General features: G+C 48.8%; 1 protein-coding gene across 2 annotated transcripts in view; it reads right to left on the reverse strand.

Annotated features, from left to right (window-relative positions):
• Positions 1 to 7,462: 7,462 nt before the first annotated feature.
• Positions 7,463 to 18,924, reverse strand: part of Uck2 (uridine-cytidine kinase 2) — a 57,098-nt gene continuing 45,636 nt past the window's right edge. Inside the window, exons 4-7 of one of the 2 annotated variants that reach the window (XM_087580973.1) lie at positions 18,253 to 18,395; positions 13,746 to 13,843; positions 12,144 to 12,192; positions 7,463 to 10,987 (exon numbers count right to left, since the gene is read on the reverse strand). In XM_087580973.1, coding sequence (XP_087437099.1) covers positions 10,848 to 10,987; positions 12,144 to 12,192; positions 13,746 to 13,843; positions 18,253 to 18,301 — 336 coding nt within the window. In that variant the 5' untranslated portion in view covers positions 18,302 to 18,395 and the 3' untranslated portion in view covers positions 7,463 to 10,847. 2 annotated transcript variants of the gene reach the window in all.

An 18,924-nucleotide genomic window follows, 5' to 3' on the forward strand; every position in this document is an offset into this window, starting at 1 on the left:
TATCTTCAAGATAGCTTGACATAAAAGAGGTATAGGGTTCAAGCTTTTCAATCAGAAAAACACAGGTTCAAACTGCAGCGGCCCCATGTATTGCCGACTCAGCGCAATTTACTTAACCTCTCCTAAGCCACAATTCCCGTTTTAGAAAAGAGAAGTAATATAATATACCTCACAGAATTCAAATGAGCCTTAAAACAAAACAATGCTGTGCTGGGCATACAGTAAGAGTTAGCTATATAAATTGGGCGATCAATAGCGTTAGAGAAATTGCAAGTCTGCCCCCTGGTGGAAAGTTCAAGCCTAGCACATTGGAGACTGAAAGAAGCGTTAAAGATGTCACAGCCAACAGACACACGGGCCATCTTTGCTGGATCCTTCTGGCTGCCACAAAGCAGAAGGGTCCGACTATCAGTCCTCACTTCTGTGAACTCACACGCATGCAACCAGGAGAAAAACCCCCAAGGTTGAGTGTGTATAGAAGCCATATCTAAGCGTCCATTAGAGAACATTCACCCTGAAGGTGGGGATGCTGTGAGATCCTTGCAGGGACAAATAAATCTCTAACATTCACCAGCCGCCAGGGAAACTGCTCTTTAGAATAGCCTTCTTCTTGGTTCCTATTCCCACTCATCAGCCCTGTACACACACACACACACACACACACACACACACACACACACACACCCCTACAACAGAATCTCACCTCAACTGAAGTTTTTAAAACATAACGTGTGATCAAATTGATATACACTCTTGTTTAAATTGACTCTCGGGGCTGGCTCAGTGGTTAGAGCACTTACTGTCTTGAGGACAACCTGGGTTCGGTTCCCAGCACCTATATGGCAGCTCATAACTGTCCTTAACTCTAGCTCTAGGAGATACAACGCTCTCTTCGGGCCTCCATACGTAACAGACATACATGCTGTGCACATACATACACACAGGTGAAACACTCACAAATTAGAATAAAAATAAGTTAAAACCATAAAAACTCAGGCTGGAGAGATGGCTCAGAGGTTGGGAAAACTGACTACTCTTCCAGAGGTCCTGAGTTCAATTCCCAGCAACCACATGGTGGCTCACAACCATCTGTAATGGGGTCTGTAATGCCCTCTTCTGGTGTGTCTGAAAAACAGCTACAATGTACTCATGTAAATAAAAATAAATAAATAAAAAATAAAAACTGTGGTCACCACACCTACAGTTCCAGCACAGACCTTGTCTCAGAGATAAAACTGTTACAAATAGATAGATAGATAGATAGATAGATAGATAGATAGATAGATAGGGCAGGCATGACATTGTGTGCAGACCTGTAATTTTATCATTCAGAAAGCAGAGACGTGAGAGTTCCAAGGCAGCCAGAGCTACATAGAGAGCTCCTATGTCATTAACCCAGGGAGGTGGTTGGGGACTGGGTGAAGTTCTTGCCTGGATCTTCAGAAGCTAAATGAGGCTTAGTCAGGGTTATCATTGCTGGGATGAAACATCATGATCAAAACAACTTGGGGAGGAAAAGGTTTTTCTGGTGCAGTGAATTACTCAAGGAAGCCAAGACAGGAACTCAAACAGGGCAGGAACCCAGAGGCAGGAGCTGATGCAGAGGCTGTGGTTACTTACTGACCTGCTCCCCGAAGCTAAGGGGCTGCTCAGTCTGCTTTCTTATACAACCCATGACCACCAGCCCAGGGATGGCCCCACCCACCACAGACCTGGCTCTCCTCCATCATCACTAAGAAAATGCCCTACAGGCTTACATACAGCCAGATGTTATAAAGGCATTTTCTCAACTGGGGCTCCCTCCTCTCCAATGACTTTAGCCTCTATCAAGTTGACATAAAAGACAGCTGGCACACCAAGTAAAGCTAGACACAGGGGCCTCTGCCTGTATTCCCAATGCTCTTAAGGTGAGAGGGAGGCAGAGGCAGAAGGCCCAGAGCTTTAAACCCAGCAATGTACACAAGACACTGCCTAAAACAAGGTGGGAGGGAGGACCAACACCGGAGGTTATCTCCACACATGTGTACCCACATGTACACGTACAAACACATACATAAATATAAGAATTAAGGAATAAACCAAAAGTCAAATTAAATAAATAGACCGTGAAGGAAGGGACGCCCAAGGGTCCTGCTGGGACGTTCTTTCACAGGAGGGTAAGCAAAGTGGCGTCCCAGACTGCATCCTTTCCTCTCTCCCCAGGGATCCCAGATCGGTGCCCTGCGTCTTCCATGAACCCGCCTCAGCAGTGAGTGGGCTGGGAGAGCCCCCGCACCCAGCAGCCATTGCACCATTTTATCCACTTGGTCCTGAAATGCCACCACCCTACCTTCTGAGACAAGCTTTCAAGAAAAGCATGGCTTGGGTTGGGGATTTAGCTCAGTGGTAGAGCGCTTGCCTAGCAAGCGCAAGGCCCTGGGTTCGGTCGGTCCCCACCTCCGGAAAAAAAAAAAAAAAAAGGAAAAAAAAAAGCATGGCTTGTCTCAGAAGGTAGGTTACGGCACTTCCACCCGTATAGCCTGACTCTCTCTGCGCCTCTTGAGGGGCCCCTCTTCACAAGAGAAAGCAGAGTTTCCCCGTGGAGCCAACCATGCTTATCGGATGCCAGGCTCAAACAGCCCTGGAGTGGGTCAGAACGTGGTATTCAGCTGGACACCTTATGGCCCTTCCACTGTCTCCGCTCTGAGGTTTGTCTGAACCAGCCTGTCATGCAGTAACCAGATGTGACTCCTCCTCTGGGAGGAGGTGTGCTCTCATCGACTGAGGTGTCCACTGTGGACCAACCTTCATAGGCTTTGAAGGCATTTCAAGGATGTTAGTTATTTTAATGCTACATGTATGAACTCGGGAACCTTCCAAGATCTTTTTTGATTTTGTGTTTGTTTGTTTGTTTGTTTGTTTGTTTGTTTGTTTGTTTTTCTGAAACAGTATAGACCTGGCTGGCCCCAGGCCTCTACCTACCCCACCCCTACCCTCAAGTGTTGGGATTAAAGGCCTGTACCACCCCTGCCTGGCCCTTCCAGGCATTTTAATGTTAGTCACTGTGCTCAAGTCTGGTGCAACCCTGTAAGGAAGCAAGGACTGGATGAAGAGATGGAGAGTGAGCTTTTAATCCAGGACTGGGAAATTAGTCAACTGCAAGGCTAGACCTAGAAAGATGTGTACTTTTTTCCTCAACCCAATGATCCCTCGTTGACATACACCTTCATGGCTGCTTGGTACAGTGGCCTCACCGCTAAGACATTAGGTCTGATGACAAGGTGACAATCTAACCTGTAGTAGTCCTTGTGCCACTTGCTGATTCAAGCTTGGCTTGAGTCCCTCCTCTCTCTGACTGATCCGCCTGTGAGGGTTAGCACCAATCATCAACCTGACAGACTCTAACATCACCTGGGAGAAATGGACCTCTGGGCATGCCTGTGGAGGATTAGCTTGAGTATGTTAACTTTAGTGGGAAGACCCTTGTCCACTGTGGGCGGCACCATTCCCTGGTTTAGGTCATGGATTGTTTAAGTAGAGAAGGCTGAGCAATTGCCTGCATCTGTTACCCTCACCTTCCTGGTTGTGGATGCCCCTACAACCTTGACTTCCCCACGATAGACTTTGCCCTTTGACCGTGAGCTGAAGTAAGCCTGTGTTTCCTTTAAGTTTCTTTTGCCAGGGTATTCTTAGCACAGTAACAGGGAAAGAAAATGAGTAATACTTTGGTCTCAGCAACACTCAATCCACCAAAGCTCGCAGCATATTGAACTGAGCCAAATACCACACTCTGGAGCATTATCCTTTTATTGTTCCTAATTCAAATGGTGTTTGTCATCTTATGCTGCAGGAAATTCTCCAACCCAAATAAGCCGGTGCAAAGAAAACACAACTCAATTAATATGAATACAAGCTGTGTGCCTAGATCGGGCAGATCCACCACTACACCACTCTATTCCCCAGGTATAAGATCCCTTATAACTTGAGGTTTCTCCAGGCCATGTGCTTCAGCTCCGTCTTCCTTCCACCTCTTCCTCCTCTTTCTCTTCTCTTCCCCACTCTTGAGCTCCACCTTCCCTTTCCCTGCCCAATCACCAGTTCTCTGCCTTTATTTTACAAGTTAAAATGGGGAGAAGGTTCTGATGAAGTCACCTGAGTACGTGACTGGGCAGCCCTTCTTGGGGAAGCAGAATTATCATCAAAATACAAACAGCTCCAGGTCAAACCACAACAATCTTATACATTGGTAGGCTACACTCTTCTCAGCAATTGAAAGAAGCTGGTGACCTGCCAGCAGTCCATCCAGTCCCAAAACCTAAGGGAGGTTATGGCCAGAAGCAGCTCTCGTCGTGTAAGACAACCACAATTCTCCGTTTAGTACCTTGTTCCAATAGGTCTCTAAGTGCTCTGGGGTGGGAACTATGTTAGGCCATGTTGGATACTCAGGGAAGCAGACACACTCCCTGCTCTCACGGAACTGCTGTGTAAAACAGACCTGGTGTGGGACAGCATCTATGTAGGCAAGTGGTGTCTCCCCACTGCCTGCTTTTAACTGAAAGAATTAAAGGACTCCAGTGGCTCCTTCTCTCTTCCTTGGGTTGCAATGATTTTTACCTTCCCAGAATCCATCTGCATCTGTCTGGGAAAGGCAGTGTTACTAGTGCTAGGAACACCAGGGCTTGTGAGGGTTCACGTGCTAAAAATATACAAGGTCCTGGTGTTCTACAACTTGTTATAGATGATCTGGTGTTTAAAAAATAATAATAAGAATAATAATAATAACTACACACATGCACACACCGCACATTCACAGCTGATTATAGTGGCTTGTAAAACGACTGTAGCGTAAACAATCGCAGCCTTGGAGCTGGGGAGACGGCCATACAAGCACGAGGGCCTGAGTTCAGACTCCCAGAATGCACCGGGTGCTACAGCACACATCCACGTCATGTGGGCAGAGGACATGCAACCTTACAGAACCTGGGAGCTCTAAGCCCTGTGAGAGACCCTCTCTAAAATCAATCAATCGATCAATAAGTAAATGAAAATAAACAAGGTGGATGCAGATGTGATGATACACACCTTTAATCCCAGCACCCAGAAGGCAGGAGGCAGATCTCTGTGTTTGAAACCAGCCTGATCTACACAATGAGATACTATTTCATATAGTAGTAGTAATAGTAGTAGTGGTGGTAGTAGTAGTAGTAGTAGTAGTAGTAGTAGTAGTGATGGTGATGATGATGATAATAATAATAATAACAACAACAATAGTGATTGAGGAAGACGCTTGACAACTTCTGGCCTCCACACAGACACACACTCACACCTACACAGCCATGCACACATCCATCCACACTTCCTCCCCCATCCCAATCCACCCACGATTGTAGCCATGGAGAAATTCAGGGAGTTCGCTTCTGTGTGCTCTAGTGGAGGATTACATATTTTCCGAAAAGGGATCAGAGGGGGAAAAAGTCATATTAGTAGTTAATACTTTTAGAGACACTCAGGTATACCATAGCCAATCAAATGATAGTCCAGGGACCAAAGCCACCCCCCTCCTGCTGCCATCTGAATCCCTACCACTAGATGGCAGACACATACCAGACTTACTGCCGTTTAGGGTAGACATTGGAGCAGCTGGATTCAGTTTTCCAGTGGTCCTAGAGAACCAGCACATTCCTAGCATACTTCACAGGTCTGGTTTTTGGGTTTTTGTTTTGGGGTTTTTTTGTTTTGTTTTGTTCTTTTTTGGGATGAGTGAACACATAGCAAACACAGGAAAAATCTAATGTGAATTTACAACAGAGGCTGGGTCCTGCAGAGGAAGCAGACGGCACTGGGCAGACTCCTGTGAAAGGCACAGGCTCGATGAGCATCCAACATGCTGGTTTGCCCCCAGCCAGGACAATCAGAACTCAACACACACTCAAGTCCCTGGAACCACTGAATCCAAATAAAGACAATGCCCAGTGTGGACGTGGTGAATGACAGCTGGTTTACACAGAGAGCAGTCTTATGTTCCTGAGATGTATGTACCAGGTCTTAGTCCTGTCTCTAATGGGTCCTCATATTTTATTTTAGTTCATGGTTAATTTAAAGTGTATGTAAGTATACACACAAGACTAGACTGACGTCTAGCGCATAGTTTTGGTTTTGCAATATTGGGGGCTGAGCCCAGAACTCAAGTGGTACCGATATATCATGAAGGCAAAACAGCCACACACATAAACACACAAAAAGAATTAAGAGCAGCATCACTGCCCTGCCCCCACCACCACCCAAAAAGAGGGGACTCGGCTGAGACTCCCATTGAGAGACCTGCCAAATTGCAGGGATGGCCTGGGTTAGCAAAAACAAGCAGCTGGAAAGACAGGATGAGCAGAGGTAGAGAAGGAAAGCTAAAACATGGGAACTGTCAGGAGCTAGCTGCAAAGAGCACGAGCCAATTGTGTGGAAGCCCCTGGAGGTAGGTCTTCTACATACAGGACTAAGCTGGCTGTGATGGAACGCACCTTTAATCCCAGCATTTGAGAGGCTGAGGCAGGTGCATCTGAGTTCAGAGTCGGGCCTGGTCAACATGGCAAGTTTCAGGCCAGCCAGGGCTGTTATAGCAAAACTCTGATCTAAAAGAACCAACGACAAATACGTAAATAAATCAATAGGTAGGTAGGTAGGTAGGTAGGTAGGTAGGTAGGTAGACAGACAGACAGACAGACAGACAGACAGACAGACAGATAGATAGATAGATAGATAATAGATGATAGATAGATGGATAGGTAGGTAGTTAGAGATAGACTGATAGACAGAGAGACAGACAGACAGACAGAGCGAGCAAGAATAGATAGGCTGGAGCGATGGCTCAGTAGTTCAGAGCACTTGCTGCTCTTTCAGAGGATCCAGCTTTGGGTCCCAGGACCCACATGGTGGCTCACTCCAACACCTTGGGCATCGCATGCATATAGTACACATACATACATGCAGACAGACATTCATGTTCATGTATGTTTTAAACATATAAACACATATACCTTCATTCACATCAGAGCGAGCTATAATTAATGTAAGTCTCCTTCCACCACACGGCCCCCCAGTTCACGCCATCCAGGTGTTGTTCTCCTTTTCAATATAGAGATGCGGGTAGGTCTGGAAGGCAACAGAGGCAGAGACTACACAAATGACATCAGTGAGAACCAGCATTCTTAGAGCCTCAGCCTCCCAGAAACTATGCCCCAGTGGTTCCTGGGATAGGAAGTGCAAGGAAACTATCACTGGGAGAGCTGGAGCCCAGCTTGGGCTCGGGAGTCTGCCCCACACAAATCCCTGGACCAGGAGGCCTGAACACGGCAGGCTAGGCAACCCTACTTCCTGCAGAAATGCAAGGTCCAGCCCTCCCTCCACCCCCACCCCTCCCCACGCCCCCGAATTCTTGCAGTAGGCTGCTGAGGCTGCTTCTAACCAGGCACCACAAAGGAGTTAAGAGTTGAGTTCACTTTGTTTTTTATTTGTCTTTATTTACAGCAAAGTACATAGGGTGTGGTCATTTCATAGCACTAACAAAGGTAGGGCAGTAAAAAGCAAAGGGGAAGAGGCAGCATCTTCTAGGGAAAAGAACAGCCTAGGTCTCTAGCCACTCAACCTAGCTCCTGAGGCAGGCCTGGGTGGGAACTCACTGCCTGAGAGAAACAGGAAGCCGCTGAAACACGTCACCTGTGCCTGGCACCGTGAGAACAGAGCAGGCCCAGAGCCGAATCTTAAAGACTTGCGTACGCCAGACGCATTCAATTGTGCCTTTCCCAACCTGCTCTCTTCCTTGTTCTGACAGAAAGCATACAGCAATTGCCTGGAGGAAAGAATAAACCTCACGGGAGACACAGGCGGCCAGCTGGTCCTTCCCAGAAAGCATGGGTCTGCATGTACCAGGGATTGACCCTAGCCTCACGAAAATCAGCCCATTCTTTGGAGATTCTTGGACACAAACATGGGTGGGTTCCAAGGGCAGTGAAAAACATTTCCCTGCAAGAGACTGCATTCCTCTGCAACTGCGGGACTTCGAGGTCAAGGTCGATCAGTCTCGCTACTCAGGGGCACACCTGACCCAGTAGCCTCCCAAGAGGCTCACCCTGGATAGAGCAAACTGGAGCCAACTTCCCCCATGATCTCTGAGTAGCCACCAACATAAATATTAGTTCTGAGGCAGGTGACTTGGCCACTCCCCTCTCCCCCAAAGCCTGAACCTGCCCCACTCCCTTCCCCAGGGCCTACTCGACCCAGGCCAGATCAGATTCCTATCAGCCTCCAGGTACCCAAAGAGAAGTCAGAGGGGTTGCATCAGCATGATGAGGTATAAGTCTGGACCTTCCTGTGAGGCAAGGCTCAGAACTTTTGTTTCCTAAACACCCAAGCCAAAGACGATAGATGTGAGTGGGGCGGGAGAAGCAAGCACCATTGGGTGGCTCTGAAGCCGAAGGATTTGTGCACCTGTGATCGATGTGCAGACCTGCCCAGCTCAGCTTCCTTCCTCTAAGAACAGCTAAAACGTCCCCAGGTGACAAATGCCATGGTTTCCAGATCCATTTACCTCCAACTCTCCAAAGGAAATTGCAGATCCAAAACCTCACGACTCAGACCACAATGTTTCCTATAGAAAGTTCGAAATGCACAACTGACCACAAACTGGGCAGCCCGAGAACAGTACAACCTCCATTCCTTCCCTGTACCCAGCAAATACCGCTTCTCGCTGAACTGGTAACCACTTCCCAAGGAGGTAGGGGTAGGGTGGTCCTACAGCTGTGTCCAAGCTACAAGTGGGCTGCTCAGAGGTTTTGGAGGCTTGGTCCCAACACCATAGGTAGATGAGGGACCAGCTAAGTAAAGGCTCAGAGATGAGAAGAATCCATTTTCCACGGCAGTGGGATAGACAGCCAAGGCACTAAGTGGTTTGGCACCTGGAAGCTTCAAGTAAAGTTGAGAGTGCTATCCACTGAGCGGCCGAGGCTCTCCTACACAAGGCTTCCCATGAGCACGTGCAACACTACAGCAAGGCCAGGGTCCTTGTTCTTGGGATCTGAGGCCGGGTCCTAACCTACCTTTTTATCTCAGAATTGCACAAAGTTGATGTGATAAAGACTGCTCCCCGGATACTCTAGATGTATCTGCCTTGGTGAGTGGGCGCCTAACCGCAGGCGCCTGAGCTGAGGGCTCCCTGCTGCAAAGGCTGCCGTCGTGAACTTGCTGCAGGGCCTGCACCGCGGCCTTCTGATGCCTCAGAAAAGCGGCAAAGCTCTACCGAGGACTAAGTCAATGACACTTAAATAGAAAAACGCAATTGAAGGCAAATTTGAATCCTGATTGGGGGACTAGACGGTGCGAGGGAACCTCGGTGTGGTTGTGAAGCTAACGGAATGAGCCTCGGTGGGCTCCGAGTGCCACCCAGACATGAGGCTCTAAGTTGAGGGACTAAGCGTGTGGCTCATGACAATCCACGGTTCTTCTGCAGCTAGGCACAGACTAAGGCCTCTACCTCACACCTCTGCCTTCTTGCTTGGTCCCTCCAGCTGCCTTCTCAGCATGACATCATCAATTTCCTCTGGGCAGGCGTTCCCACCAAAAAGGAGTGCTCAGAAAAGCTGAAAATCTCTACCTTGGACGTCTTCAATCTAAAACCCCAGCTTGGGTACCTGTGATTTAAATACCCTTCCTCGGTGTCTTCTAAGAAGACTTCTCTCCTCCTGGCCCCTTCCTGCTAGGCAGTCACCTCATTAACATGGTGACGGTGTAGTTCAGGAAATCATCCTGATGTTCTGCTCTTCAGAGAGTCTGGTGGGAGGCATTGGCTGCCACCTCACAGTAAAGCCCCAGCTCAGAGGGGACAAAAGCTATTGCCAGCTCCATGGGTGGAACTGTCAGTGGTCAATACCAGATGTCGTTAACCAAAGGTGACTGCAAGGAGCCACTCCTTGTCCAGTAATGTGTCCAGGCCAATTCACCAGCTACGTCCCTAGGAGGTATGGTCCTTAAACTGTCCAGGCGACAGAGTCCTCTCCCAGCCCCTTCCCTCTTTTTCACACAGGATGAGACCCTATCAAATCTGGAAACTGGAGACAGCTCTGGCGTCTTGGGAAACAGAGACAGCACAGGAGGGAAGGAGTCATGGAGGTACCCAGGCAGCCAGAGCCAGAGTGAGGCAAGAAAGAACGCAGACAGATTGATCTTCCTCAGTGGGCCTCTTCCCTGAGATTGAGTTGAGATCACACTTAATTCCAACTCAAAAAAAAAAAAAAAAAAAAAAAAAAAAAGATAAAAGTATCTCCCTCGGCTCCAGTTTCAAGGAGGTGGCATCTGACAGGGGAGCCCTTGAGGGTTGAGTCCCATCCCCACTGAGGCCCAGGGTGCTGAGAACAAAGGACATCAACCAATCAACCACCCAACTCCCATGGCTCCCGAGCGAGGCCAGAGCACAGAACTCTTGCGCGGGGCTCCAGGCCCAACCCACGCACAGGTTCCTACAGAACACTTACGGCAAACAGCTCTACAGTGTTTGTACATTTACACAAAAATAGATCCTTTCTTTTTATATATATGTATGTATGTGTGTATTTATAACTGGTTACACGTTGGATTCATAATTAGGCATCACCAGTACTAGTTGGCACAGTTTGTCACTTAAGCTCAGGGTCAAGTTCGGTCAAGATTTGCTGTTCCAAAGTACAAAAGGGCAGAAAGGAAAATCAAGGCATTTCATCTCCGTGGTGTTTTCTTAAATACAGTAATTTCAGAGGAGGCATATGTACAGGTGACCAAAGCCTCTCGACCCCTCCTGCGTCTTGGAGCTGGGGGCTGGGGTATGGAGTCAGGGCACGGGGGGGTCAATGTGGCCGGCTGCTGGACTCTGACGCCTGCCTCTTGCGGGAAGGGGTATAGCCGTTGAGATAGCCGTTCGTCTGCCGCTTGGAGAGCCCGCCGTTCAGGATGTCCTGTATATGCTGCACGATGAGGTTGATGGCCACTGTGGGGCAGAGACCAGCAGCGTTAGGCAGTGTTAGAGGGCAGGGGAAGGCAAGGGCTGGGAGGACAGTCTGGGGCACGCAAGAAGCAGACGCAGAGATTTCCAGGAGAGTGGCCCTGACCCTCCACCAAAGCAAGTCACCTGACCTTCTCCAGAGCCTCCAGCAAAATATTCTAAAAAGATAGGGAGTGATCTCCAGTGAATGGACAGCGACTAGGAATCGGTCAGAATTCCCGCCAGATGAAGCAAGCAACCCCAAAATTGTGTAGACACGATTGGAGGTGGTTTGTTTTCTGTTTTTGTTGTTGTTTATGTAGGATAGGGGACTAGGGTTAGAGACAGGGTTTTTCTGAGTAGCTTGGCTGTCCTAAAACTCTGTAGACGCGGGCTGGCTTCAAACTCCTGCATGTGTCTTGTGAGTGCTGGTATTAAAGGCACGCGCCCCTGCTGCCACCCGGCTGGAGATGGTCTTTAACAGCACCAGTTTACTAAGGATCCGCAAATGTATGACCCAAAACTGCAACAATATCAATAGTAACAGAAGGCTCTTCTTCCCTCAGCCAACTGACCACTGCTAACAGCACCAACAAGGGTAAGAGGGTGTGTGTGTGTGTGTGTGTGTGTGTGTGTGTGTGTGTGTGAGAGAGAGAGAGAGAGAGAGAGAGAGAGAGAGAGAGAGAGAGAGAGAGAGACTGACTGACAGTGGGGTATATATTTAGTGTATAGGAAGGTCAGAGGAAGACGTCAGGTGTGTCCTTCTCTATCACCCTCTACCTTATTCCCTTCAAACAGTCTCTCACTAAACTGGGGCCACAAGTTAGGCTGGCAGACAACATGCCCCAGCAACTGCGCTGTTTCCAGTCCAGACAGCATATACTAGGGTTACAGGCACAGACCCAGCCATGCCCAGGATTCTGGGACTTGGTGTGTTTTAGTTGACAAAGGTGGTCTTGAATACCAGGTGGCCACGTTTCATTACTCAGGTGGTAGCTGAAGGGAGTCTGCGGCCCCTTCTGTTAGATTCCCTGAGTATGTGTGTCTACACACATCTGTTCCCAAGACTAAAGGACCCTGTGCAGTCATCACAATTGTGTCCCTATAAGAGCGGTGTGAGCAGGTTACTGGGCACACGGGAGGACACCCCACTGGTACTCACCGAGATTGTCTGCACCTCTAGGAATGATCACATCAGCATATTTCTTTGTCTGTGGAAAGAGATATTTACATCATATTAACCAGGGCGTTCAGGGACATGCCTGAGTCCCTCTCCAAGGGCACGTGGGAAGGACTAGCTAGCCCTGGCAGAAGCCTGAGGCTTTGATTACAATGCTGGGGAAGGAGAGGTTTAAGGAAGTACATTCATGGCTGAAATGTGAGTGAAAGGGAGAAAGGACATGTCAAATATCTCCAGCACTAGGAATAGCATTAATTAGAAAAACCCAAACTTAACGGGCTCGATATAGCTCAATGGTAGAGCTTTTGCCTAGTATGAGTAAGACACTAGATTCCACACAGACACAAACACACACAGACACACACAGACACACAGACACACAGACACACACACACACACACACACACACACACACACACACACACAAACACCCTGCATTCACAAAACAAAGCAACAATAGCTGTATTTAAAGGGGATCCATTTACCTTGGGTTTTTAGGTAACCTGAGAGGTGACACGATTCACACCTAACCCTCAGATAAAGCCAGGGAAGGGAACACCCTGCTGGTGGCCAGCTTCACTTCTCTTTATCATTACAATATTTTATAAAGAACATTTTAAAAAGTGAAACCATGCTCCTTCTGTGTTGTATATTTTGTTTACTGAGATTCCATGAGCCATATTGGCAGTAAGTGCGTCCTAAAACATGCCCCTGGCTTTTCACACAGGCCATGAGCACCCATCCTCCCACCCACCCCCAACCCCCCACCCCACCCTCCGTATGCCTGAATACCCTCATTCCTGGCAACTGCTGGCCTATGTCAGCCTCAGACCTCAGACCTTTCTCGGGCCCCAGCTGTGGGAAATGAACTGGTCTTCCATGAGCAAAGAGCAGTTGGACCATGGGAACGAGCACAGACATCCCAGAAAACACTTGGGCAGAATTCAGCCGGCCTATAGCTGAGCTAAACGGCAGAACAGTGTCGGTGGTTGGGGTGGTTGGATCCCAATGGTGAAATGCTTTAGGGTTTTCAGTAAGTCCAAAAAAAAAAAAAAAAAAGTGGGAAGGTTCTCAGGTAAAGAGATGAGAAGACTTTCACAGCCCCCCAGCCCTGCGAGCCCTTTTCCCAGAACCTGATCTTATAACCTAACCTTCAGGCTGAAGCTTACTCTGGTTTACTCAGAAAGTCCAGCAGTCCTGACTTAAAACAAAACCAGGCCTGGTGTAAGGTGAAGGCCTAACTGACTTAAAGCAGATGTACTGAGGAGAAAAAGCAGAAGGCATTAATTAGCATGAGAGGATAAACCCACTTACTCTGAAGACTGTCCCCCAGCACCACCCTTCCCAAAAGATCTTCCCAAAAGAACTGGTCTAAGCTCCAACTTCTCCCTGCTGTGCCAGGATAGGACCCAGCATACAACTGGCAGCTAATGACCATCTGTATCTCAGTTCCAGGGGATCCCATGCCCTCCTCTGAGCACTCCATGCATGTGGTGCACAGACATAAACAGGCAAAAACACCCATACACATAAAATCATAATAAATAACCCTTAAAGGAGCTGAAATCGAAGAGAAGGACTCACTGGCAAGCAGAACTCCTCGAAGGCAGGTTTCACGAATGTAATGTACTGAGATAAAATCTGCTCAAGGTCCCTCCCTCTTTCACTGATGTCCCTCAAAACTGTAAGAGAAGAAAAAAAAAATCAAGAAAGTGGTTCATGAGGGAGCACACTGGGGCTTTGGATCCTTCACCTAGGACAGATCAACGACAGATTTAGTAAAAACAAGTTACATTAAGTCTTACTACCATCAAATTCTACTACAGAATTCTCTAACATAAAAGGCTGCCTGACCAAGACTAGCGGCTTTCTTGTTTCAAGCAAACAGAATTTCTACAGGAACCAGAAAAGAGCAGGGCATCCCCGAGCTGTGACAACAGGGAGCAGGTGGAATGGCTTTAGAATGCTCACCAGTGTTCAAGTCCACAGCAACCCCTGTTGTGGGATCAGCTCGTCACCACCGCCACCCGCCACTCCCCACCCCTCCCACCCCCTGCCACCACCAAACTCTCTTGAGTGTGAAGACCGGTAGTTGGGAAGCCCTTAATGCTCACCTCAGGCCCAGAAGTTTGCAAATAGAAATGTCCCCAGTGAGAGAGGCACATTACAGGCAACAGTAAACTGGTTGGAAGGAAGCCCAGACGGACCCAAATTCACCACCTTCTATATCTATGCTCTCCCCTCAGTTCCTCTGGACTGGGACCTGCAACAAACACTTTTTAAAACCTAGTTTTAAGGGCCAGACCATCTTGATCTTGGTTCTGCCATTGTGCTGACTTCCCCCAAGCCTCAGTTTCCCTTAGCGATGTGAGCTAGGAAGGAGAGTCTGTCAACCAGCACAGCCCTCTGCACAGCCCTCTGCACAGCCCTCTGCACAGCCCTCTGCACAGCCCTCTGCACAGCCCGCCACTTTAGAGCTGATTATTAACCTGTATTCCCAGGGGTTACCAGATCAGAGCCAGGCCGCCAAGTAGTTATGTATGTGCACACATGCATGCACACATGTGTACATGATCACACCCACACATGTATGGACACACCCACACAGACCTGCTGCTGCCTGCAGACCAGATCTGGTAACTTCATCTTCTAAGAGAAGCCAGTAGGTCATACATACAGTCAGCTCCAGGGGACAGGGAGGTCATACAGCATGGCTCTATTTAATGAGTAAGGATCTGGAGGAACGTGTCCTAGATGTGAGTCCTGTCCCCAGAGACTCCTGCTCTTGTGACCTTAAAATAAGTGACTTAAACACTTTTGAGTGCTTGTTTCCTTAAACAGAAAGTAGACAGGGAGCATCTTACTTATAACTGGCGGGGAGGGAGGAATCCATATAGCCTAGGCTGGTCTTGATGTGTAGCAGAGGATGACCCTCAATTAACTCGCACACCCACCTAAACACTGGGGTCCCGGGTGTGGGCCACTGTGCTCAGTTTTTATGCGGTTCTGGGGAAAGAAGCCAGGCTTTTGTGCACGCTAGGCAAGCAGTCTACAGCTCTGATAAAGCTGTTAGTTAAGATGGCAGGAAGGTAGAGAAAATCTCCAGCATGGCCGCTGGCACACAGTAGGTTCAATGAGCTTACCCTCCTGTGACAACTGCAGTACTCAATAATCAGTAATCAACCTGGAGGGGGCTCCTCACCATAAGACCAGTCAGTGAGGGGAGTGGGGGTGCACAGGAACCCTGCAGAGCCCTGGACAAGTGAGACAACGTCCAGGAGAGGCCAGTAGGACACAAACACATATGGTGGATATTTAAAAGGGACAGGCAGAAAAGAAGACTCACAAAGAAACAGCTCCCAGATATTTAAGGACATGCAATAACAGAAAAGGCACTGTCACCCAACTCCCTAAGAGCCTTCAAGGAAGTTGTCGCCTTAAACAGACAAGGATGGCTCCATGACCAAGGGCGTGCCAGGGCCAGCCAGCACACTGTATTTGAAATGCCCTGCTCCTTGGGCACTGCCAAGAAACAGAGCCAGACCAAGGGCTGAGTCAGAACAAGACCTTGGCTAAACCGGAAACTCCAGAAAACCAACACTCCCACACCACCCTACTGCAGCCCAGCCTGAGCCCCACACTTGTGCTGGAACAAAGTAATGTGCAGGAAGCTACACGTTTGCCAGCTCTGTGTCTAGCCTGGAAGGGCCTGGAGGTGCTCTTTCAGCTCTAAATGCCCATGTCTGGCTTTTCTGCCCTAGTACTTAGGAGCCACCAGAAGGAAGGGGCAGAGAGTAAGGGGATCCTGCACCTCCACGGCACCCCCTCCTCCCTTGTCCTAGTTGGACACCTAGCATACAGAGAGCCTAGGTTATCAACGGGTGTAAGCAGGGCACTCAACTCTCTCAGAACGCTCTCCAGTCCTGTATGCTACCGTTAAATACTCACTGTCCCCTGGCCCTGCAGCTCTCTGCGCCCCAAGTATATGCCAATCGTGCTGTGTCGCACCTGGAAAGCAATGTAAGAAAACTCCTCAAATCCGCCAGGAAGGGCCTGGCAGAGGGGGAGTTGTAAAGACACATCAGAAACGAGGAGACAGCAAGAGGCAAACAGTCACTGGCCAAAGAGAATCCCACGGAGAGCTGGGTACACAGGCCTTCAAATCTCAACCCCTGGAGGCAGAGGCAGGCAGATCTCCCAGATTCCTCATCACTTCAAGGACTTCCCACATTCATAAAGACATTCTCCCCATCCTGGGCCACGAAAGGGAAAGAGAATAATGTTTTGGTCAACCTGGACCATGATGACCTGATTTTAGTCAGAAGCCAAGACTATTTCCAAAGACTTTACAACTACTCCAAATCTGGTTCTAATTTCCTAGAAGTTTAGTCTCCTTTGAGATCTCTCTAGGATTGAGTACCACCTGCTAGACTAGTGAGCCAGTTAGTCAAACTCTCCCGAGGCCCAACTAGACTGCAGAGAGGGCACCATCCCCTTCCTCTCAGAAGTCTGACCTCACAGGCAGCAACTATCAACTCCTCCACCTCTGGGCGCTCTCCCTGTATCATCTCTAACCCGTCTTTGGAGGACTAATCCCCAGATGACTGCGTGATAGAAAAAAATAAGGTTCAAACACAGTTTGCCCAAGGCCCCACGTGTGATAGGTAATGAAGCCTGAGGCTTGGCGCATTTCACCTGGCTTTGAATTTATTTTATTTTTTTAATATACCATGTTGCCTCTTTAGCTTGGCAACCATAAGGCGAGGGAAAGAGCTGCGCTTGTAGGTAAGGTGACAAGCCAGGTCACTGGATCAGATGCCCTGAGGTAGGGAGGGTCCATAAAGTAACAGGAGACCAGGTATCCCTAGAGCCACCACCATGACTAGCTGGAAGAGGGACCTGCCTGCTGGCACTAAGGTCTCCTACCAGTCTCCCCCCCATCAAATAGGGGTACTTTTGTTGCTCCCGTTTAAGAGTTCGTGTGGCTCCACGTGAGCCTGCATCCCATCACTCCTTAGCAGGGAAATCCCTCAGACTAGTTTCTCTGGGTTCTACTGCTCCCACTGACAGCTCTGGCTGAACACTATATGTATTATCAACCCACTTAACGAGAATGTCCAATAACTCACATGTCTACCTACCTGCCTAACTCACATATCAGGGTCTAAACTGGCCTTGAACTACCTAAGGGTGACCTTTAATTGCTGACCCTCCTTCCTCTGCCTCCCCAGATGCATGGGGTTCACATGGTGCTGAGGATAGAACTCAGACCTAATAGATGCTGGGTAAGTGCTCTATCCACCGTGCCGGGCTACATCCCTAACCCAAGCTACTTCCGATCTATTTCCTAGTACACTCCATCCACACGCTATTCTCAGAGCAGGCCACTGTGTGTCTATATAGGTAAGGAGCATTTCCCCTAATTACCGACACCGCACCTCATCCCTATGACCTAACCCTCCTCCTCCCCTTCCTCCTCATCCTCCTCCTGAAAACCCTCCCAGTGGAATCGAGTGGAGCTCAGTATCCTGAGGAGCTCAGCTCCTCACCCAGTTCTGTGGTTTCTGAGAATGCACAGACAACACAAACACAGGTCCACCTCAGGAAGGCCCGCTAGAGAATATGATCCAGGGCTGGCTGGGGGGGGGGGGGGTGTATAAAGAAGCAGATGGTGGGAAAAGGCTCTGGGCACTGCAGGCACAGGGGGTCCTGTCCCCAGACACCCCAAACTTAGTAACTTCCAAGACCAAGGTATCTTTTGTTGATGCCTTATGGGAAAAAAAAAGCCATAAGCAAACATTTAAGCTAGACGATTCCCAGTGAAGCTAGACTTACTTCGTGACTGAACAAGCCTTTCTTTATCTAAACAGTATAGTGACTAATCCCTTCCTAATATCACCAAACACTGGGTAGCAGGATATCCTGGGGCTGAGCTGATATAACTGGGCTGGGTCACAGGGCCACACAGCTGCATCAGGAGAGGTCCAGGCTTCACTTCAGATCCAGGGAAGGCTCATGCCTCTCCTGGGTTCCCATCTATCTGCTCCCACAGTGGCCACCAAGCAGGCCAACTGAAGCTTACAGAACGCACCTCTGCGAGACAGACGGGTATCTGCATCGGTGTCCACGAAAAGCTTCATCTGGAACAGGTCTCGGACCTCCTGGGAATAGAAGGCTAGGATCCCTTCAAAGAGCACCACATCTGCGGGGTAGATGGTGACTGTCTCCTCTTTCCTGCAAAGACAGAGAGCAGTGATAGGACAGAATGTCTGGAGAGTGACAGCAAGATTGGAGCATCTACTGGGCTGTGATTCTGGGTTCTCGCCCACTACAGACCTGCAATAGGAGAGGGGCTTGGCTCCTAGCCCTAGAGGCTTCAGGCCACCACCATGCAGACAAGGTCTTAAGAAGGCTAGCTCAGGCTGAAGAGATGGCTCAGTGGTTAAGAGCACTGACTGCTCTTCCAGAGGTTCTGAGTTCAAATCCCAGCAACCACTGGTGGCTCACAACCATCTGTAACGGGATGTGACACCCTCTTCTGGTGTGCCTGATGACAGCTACAGTGTACTCATGGGTAGATATCCCCAAACTTATCCTCAGATTAGGGCAAAGAGAGTGAGCTCAAATTCTAATTACGCTCTAGATGGATGCCCACAGGAGGGGCTTCAATAGAGATGGTCTGTCTTGATCTAGATATCTAGGTGCTGTCTGCAGTGTGGGGAATAGCTTCGGGGTATGGTTTGTTCCTGATGGCGTCAACCTC

This window comes from Rattus norvegicus, chromosome 13 (genome assembly GCF_021556685.1).
Source record: "Rattus norvegicus strain SHRSP/BbbUtx chromosome 13, alternate assembly SHRSP_T2T, whole genome shotgun sequence".
Lineage (NCBI taxonomy): Eukaryota > Metazoa > Chordata > Mammalia > Rodentia > Muridae > Rattus > Rattus norvegicus.